Source organism: Nanorana parkeri, unplaced genomic scaffold (genome assembly GCF_000935625.1).
Source record: "Nanorana parkeri isolate BGI_ZX_2015 unplaced genomic scaffold, ASM93562v1 scaffold2774, whole genome shotgun sequence".
Classification (NCBI taxonomy): Eukaryota; Metazoa; Chordata; class Amphibia; order Anura; family Dicroglossidae; genus Nanorana; species Nanorana parkeri.
The window spans coordinates 23,756-30,631 of record NW_017309042.1 but is presented as its reverse complement, the minus strand read 5'-3'; the positions used below and the strand labels follow the sequence as shown (position 1 = coordinate 30,631).

General features: G+C 42.1%; 1 protein-coding gene across 1 annotated transcript in view; it reads left to right on the top strand.

Moving 5' to 3' along the window:
• The window catches only part of TMEM18 (transmembrane protein 18), a 9,018-nt gene extending 5,631 nt beyond the window's left edge, over positions 1-3,387 (top strand). Inside the window, exons 4-5 of the mRNA XM_018574155.1 lie at positions 1,886-1,979; positions 3,292-3,387. Coding sequence (XP_018429657.1) covers positions 1,886-1,979; positions 3,292-3,387 — 190 coding nt within the window. The remainder of the gene's footprint in view (positions 1-1,885; positions 1,980-3,291) is intronic.
• The last annotated feature ends 3,489 nt before the right edge of the window (positions 3,388-6,876 follow it).

Sequence of the window (6,876 nt, the reverse complement as noted above, 5' to 3'; positions counted from 1 at the left end):
TACACTGAGTGGCCAGATTATTATGACCACCCCATCAGTTCATTCGTTGAGCCACCTTTTGCCTTCAATACTGCGGCGGTTCTTCTTGGCATTGACTCCACGAGATGATGAAAGGTGATGCGAGGAATCTGACACTGCACTGTTGCCCTTCTGTTGTCTTGTACCAGTCTTGCCACTCTCCGTTCTGCCCTAACATTGACTAGTTGCTGGCGGCCACAATTTGCACGTTCAGACCCAGATTTTCGGCTGACAGTCCAGTCTTTAAACACTTTAACAACAGCTGCTCTTGAACATTTAACTAATTTTGCTGTTTTGCTGATACTCGCTCCATGGCTTGAGCGCCAACAATCATCCCACGTTCAAAGGCTGTTAAATCGCGTTGTTTACCCATAGCTTCAGAAACAAATCACTTCTACTGTCGTGGTAAACAACCTGCTTCCCTATTTATAATGGTCTGGCCATCTAGCAACTTCAGCGCGTAATTATAGCTAATTTGCCTACAAGCGTCAGGTGGTCATAATAATCTGGCCACTCAGTGTATATACCGTCTAGCATCTGACAGTGACAGGTGGGTATCCATCTTGGAGCTTGTGCATTCTGATCATAACTGCATTTGTCTCCATACAAGTTCATAGGAATACAATCCAAAGGTACTGCTTAATATTAGTCTAAACACAGTGATATTGAAAGCCTATCTCCGGGGAAGAATGGAAAAAAAAAACAACCCTTGCAGTGTGGCTACCCTTGTGCTGCATTGGTTAATTGCTAGTTTATGCCTAGGGGTTAAAGCTCCCTCGGTATCCTCTGGTATAATGCAGGGCTGTGAGCTCTGCATTGTACATCATGATTTCAGCAGGCCTCTATTGACATTGATCCTGGCTCAACAGTTGGATGGTATTCCTCTCACACAGTAGTGTCCCATATAGTCTCAGACATGAATATGAAGCAGAAAATCGCAGAGCATAATAGCGTTTTATTCAAATAAAGGCAAACCATTCAAAATGAATGGCACCACATCACACCAACACATGTAATGTGTGTTACTGCAATGCCATAGCGTGAATGGGCCCTTAAAGGAGAACTATGGGGAAACGCCTTACCCCATAGTTCTCCTTTAAGGTTCTCTGGCAGAGCTGTAAGGAGAGGTGTGCTGTAGGGATGCACCGATACTAGTATCGGTGCCGATGCCGAGTATTTGGGTGAGTACTCGTACTCACCCAAATGCTCCGATACCTAGCACGAGTACTTCCTGTATCAGGAAGCCGGGCAGCACATCATTACACGCTGACCGGTTTCCTGATTGGCCAGGAAATGGCTCCATGCTCTCTCGTCACTTGTGATGAGAGAGCATGGAGCCGGCTTCCCGATTGGTCAGGAAGCTAGCAAATCCGGAAGCCGGGCGCCGTGTAATGACGCAGCGCCCGGCATTCGGATTGGCCGGGAAGCCGGCGTCATGCTCCCTCGTCATCTCATGAATCATAATATTAAGAAAGTGACCTTAAAGCATTAGTTTGTATTGCTTTAGAAAAAATGTGACCTGTCCCTTTAAGAAAATGTATCGGTAATTGGTATCTGCGAGTACTTGATCAAAAGTATCGGTACTCGGTCTTAAAAAAGTGGTATCGGTACATTCCTAGTGTGCTGTATAGGGTTGTATATATTTAATAACCAACATGGGCAGCTCTGTAAAACTAACCATTTTGGTGAATAGGAGATATAGAACCTGAAGTGTTTATTTTCTTAGAAGAATTGAATTTTGCGTCTAAGTCTGTGTGTTGAATTCCCTAATGGAATGATTGATTTTAGATATTCGTAGACCTCGTAGTATAGTTTTCTCCATATTCACAGTTTTAAAATGGTTTTGTTTATCTTTTCTGTCATTCAGAAGCTATTCAAAGCAGCAATACTTCGATTCTTCTGGGATGTTCATTTCATTGTTTTTTTCTGCTCCGTTATTGTTCAATACGATAATAATTGTGGTGAGTAATGCCTTCAGTATTTCAAGTAACTTCTATTGATCTTATTGCCTAATTCATTTGTATATTGAAACAATTTTATTTGGCGAAAGTGTGCTGAGAAAACCAATGTGGAGGAGACCCGGATCAAAATGCTGCTCAGAGAGATTTAAAATATTCAGTGGGTTATTCAGCACAAAGTCCACATTTAGTTTAAAAGGTAACTTTGGACAATCTGAAGTGAAAAGCTCAAGTCCACTTCAGATAAAATATAAAATACGTGTAAATAAAAGATATGGACACCGGCACTCCAAAAGTAGATGGAATACGTCTATTTATTTGACGTACATGCAAAAAGATAGCATAGCACACTTAGTGCTACGTTTCAGGGTCACGTAGGATCCCCTTCATCCGGCATAACGTGGCACTAAGTGTGCTATGCTATCTTTTTGCATGTACGTCAAATAAATAGACGTATTCCATCTACTTTTGGAGTGCCGGTGTCCATATTCTTTTGCATCGTTATGACGGTGGCCATCCGTCGACTACCGAGCACCCACGTTATTTTGATGGATATGCGGTCAGGAGTGCAATGGGTACACGGACTGTACGTCGGGTAAATAGACACCAAACATGTCAAGCCTTAAAATTGTGCGTGCCCGCAAAATAGCAAAAAACTACCACACCCAAAATTGGCCATAGGTGACGCTTTAAAAGCTTTTACCGCTCATCAGTTTAGTGATAACAGTGATTAATGGCGCCATAATTATTGCTCTCACTCCGACGTTCGCTGTGATATGTAACATGTGCGGCACAATGGAGCCCCCTATGTGATAGCCAATTTACATGACAGGTCCTCTTTATGGAGACATCAGGGGTCTCCAAGACCCCTAATGTCACCTAGGGACCCCCAGGGAAGCTAAAGAAGCAGAAATCTGCTTCTGTAGTCGGGAATGACAGCTGAATGCGGAAGTGATGTAACATACATCACTTCCTGCATTCTGATACCGGAGAGGAGATCAGAGGGAGATCGTGTACTGATCATGTAGCCATATAAGTTCAATGACATCACTGCATCCTGCCCCTTTGCTCACGCGCAGCTGTGGACAGGAAATGTCCCGCTGCAGTTGATTTGACAGCAGCCAAAGGAGTTTTCTTCCAGGGTCGGGGCAGCTCAGGTTAGGACTGGGTTTGGTCTCAACCTGGGCTTACCCTTAGTGTTCATATACACAATAAACTGGATGATGCATCATTAAAAACCTACATATCTTCATGTGTTTGTTCACCCATACATTATTAGACTGATCATTTGTTCTTACCTTGCCATTTATAATAGGTCCATTGGGTTTATAAAACCTTGACTGTGATGACGGAACTGAAAACTTTGCAGAGGAAGAGAAAAAGTGCGAAAGAAAAAATGAAGGAAAACTGAACTCCGTGGAACTTTGTGCTTTTCACTTTGGACTTTAACATTAAATGGTGTAAGATATGGTTTTGTAGACCTGAAAATAGATACAAGGGCCAAGACAATGTACATCCAGGACTATCTATGGGCGAGAAAAGTGTTTAAAGAATTTCTTTGGCCATACATATACTGCAGCAACGTCTGCTACAAATATATCTGATTGGTCAGATGTTTTCTGACAAAGTGAAAATCCTGCCATAGATGTTGGTTGCTTTTCTTCTCCCTCAAACTAAGCTACAACCCATGGAGACGTCAGGCTAAAGAAGGCCGATCTGAGCTTGGCTGCTATAGATCACTACTCCTCATTCATCTTTTTCCTGTTTTATCAGCTCCCGTCTGAATGAACGGTTTTCTGCAAAAGTCTAAAGGTGGAGCTATTTTACATGTCCAGAAACTGTACTTCCTGTTTGTTGATCTTGGGCAGCTGCTGATACACAATGTAGGGAATTATACACCCTGAATCATTTCTTGTGTGCACCTGCTCTTGTTTAAAACTATTGCCAGTCAGAGGAGTCATGCTTTGCCTGTACCCTTGCTCACCACTGCCCTGTATGAAATGCTGAGGAAGAGTGACCACACGCACAACCTGATTTTTTAATAATGTGTATGACTGTTAGAAGCAAGTAAAAATGATTAACGGGAAGCTTTTTTTTTTCTTTCATATAAAAGTTGTATTCCTGAAATGATATTATGGTTGTGTTATGTAATGGTGGGGTTTTTTTTAAATTGTGATCTGTTGGGTGCATCTAGAGATATTTATCAAGAGGTTTATAGATGATCTTCACTTAAGGGGAGAATTCCCACCAAACCTTTTTCATAATAGTTTTGCATAAAGTGGAGAAGGGTTACATGTTTTTTTATACTTGTATGTTTCTATATTGATAAGGTACCCCCTTACTTCCTAATCTCATGACATAAAATACCCCTTTACTTCTCAATCTCATGACATTAGATACCCCTTACGTCATAATCTCATGACATAAGGTATCCCCCTTACTTCCTAATATGACATAAGGCACCCCCTTACTTCCTAAGCTCATTACGAAAGGCACTCCCTTAATTCCTAAGCTCATGTCATAAGGCACTCCCTTACTTCCTAAACTCATGTCATAAGGCACCCCCTTACTTCCTAATCTCATGCCATAAGGCACCCCCTAACTTCCTAATCCCATGACATAAGGCACCCCCTTACTTCCTAATCTCATGATAAAAGGTACCCCTTACTTCCTAATCTCATGATCAAAGGTACCCCTTACTTCCTAATCTCCTGATAAAACCCCTTTACTTCTCAATCTCATGACATGAAGTAAAAGGGGGTCTAAACAAAACAAAAAAAGGAAGTCCCACCTTTGACTGTTATCACTGGGGCCCATTGGGAGAGCTTCACTTTCCGCCATTATATTGGACAATTGGAGTTCCCCTGACTTTTTGCCCCAGGACAACTCTCCCTGGGACAAGTAATGTAAAATCCCTCTAAAGAGAAAACACACGGCAGTTAAAATCATCCAGAGGTTGATTGGCGTACCACCTTAGTATACTTATTGTACAAAAATGTAATGCATTGAAAATAATTGTATTTTTTATATTCTGAGAGGATTCATTACATTCCCATGAGCATTAACATGAAATCTTAATTTATTATATGTCACTTAAAAGGGTTTTTTTTTCCCCCAGATCCCTTTTTTTTGTGTACATTCCTTTCATGTACATTCCTTTTGTGTCTCTTTCATTATATTTTACAAATAAAAAGTTCTAAAGAAAAAACTTGTCGGCTTTTTATAATTGGAGACAACTAAATACCATTAGGAAATTTAGGAGGGACCCCATTAGAAAAAATAAGTGTGGGATTCCCTCCAAAAGTCATACTAGGCCCTTAAGGTAGGAATTTTACGGAAGAACCCCCATCCCCAAAAATGCAAAAAAAAGGGACATGGGGTCCCCCTAAAATTCCATACCAGACCCTTGGTTCGAGCACAGGCCTGGCAGGGCAGGAAAGGGGGTGGACGAGTGAGCGCTAACCCCTCCCCGCGATACCAGGCCACATGGCACTCGGCACTGGGAGGGTGCTTTTCCAGGGTCGCCCCTGGAAAAGTACCTTGTCCCCGTGCCGATGGGGACAAGGGCCTCTTCCTCACAAGCCCTGGGGCATTGGTTGTGGGGGTGTGGGCAGGGGGCTTATTCACATCAGAGTACCCCTACCCATTCACTAAAGGGTTAAATTAAATGTTTAAACAAGATGGCAGACTTTTAAAAAAGTATTCCTGTAATTGAAAAAAAAAAGACAAGTTTTTGACAAGTAATTTATTTATTTTTTAAACAAAAAATTGATCTGCCAACTTAATCTAGCGTAAATCACGATGTCCAGCATTGTCCACAACGACATAAAAAATTATTTTTAAAAGAAGGATGCACGCCGACCCGACCGCATCCAACGAACTCCCGCCACATAATGATGCATCTGACAGATGCCGGAAAAATAAAAACAATTGGGCCGGCCAATAACTAAGAACTGGGCCAAGCCAGCCATGACGTCACGGCCGGCTCCGCCCAGTTGTTATTGTTTAATGACAGATTAGCGTCCCCAGGTCATTTGGGGACGCTGATCTCTCATTACAACTGGGCCGAGCCAGCCGTGAGATCACAGCTGGCTCCGCCCAGCTGTCATTTGCATGGAGAAAGGTCGGCCCTTTGGCTACTGCTGGATTCTTCGGCTCCATAGTGAATAACCCTCTATGAATATGGGGGGATCCCAGTTTATCACTTATGAACTTGGTAATGTTTAACTAGTAGGTGTAGATATCTGGGCAGTCCTAGATCATATGCCAAAGGTCAGCCCCCGCTGCGACAGCAAGAACAAGAGGGCAAAGTGTGTCTGCCCTTGTGGAACAATCTGGATGGTGTCAAATACACTCTATGTTAGAGATGTGCGATTCAGTCCGAAACGAAATTCGGATGAAATTTCGGAAATTCCGAATTGCAGCTAAAACGAATGCAAACGAATCCGATTTCCCGAAATTTGTTGGCGGTAGTCTGGTCGAAATTTCGTTTATTGGACGAAATTTCGTTGAAGCAAAATGACAGAAAAAAAAATATTTTTTTTTCTTTCAGCCTGCAGACTGTACAAAAAAACCCGGAATTTTGTCCAAAAAACGGAAATTCATCCAAAAACGAAATTTCGACCTGACTACCGCTAACGAATTTCGTCCGAATTCCAAAACAAATTTAATTTCGGACCCGAATCCGAAAAACTAAATAATGCAAATTCGGAATCAAAACGAAACTTAACAGATTTTTTGCTGGTGCACATGTCTAGTTCACACTTTTGTCACTATGTTCGCCCTGACAAAGGGACCCGGCGTGGTTCTGAAATGTTGGCTATACAATGTATGTGACCCAATTCTTCAATATACATGACAACTATGACAACATAGTCTACACAGGTAAGTGAACACCTTA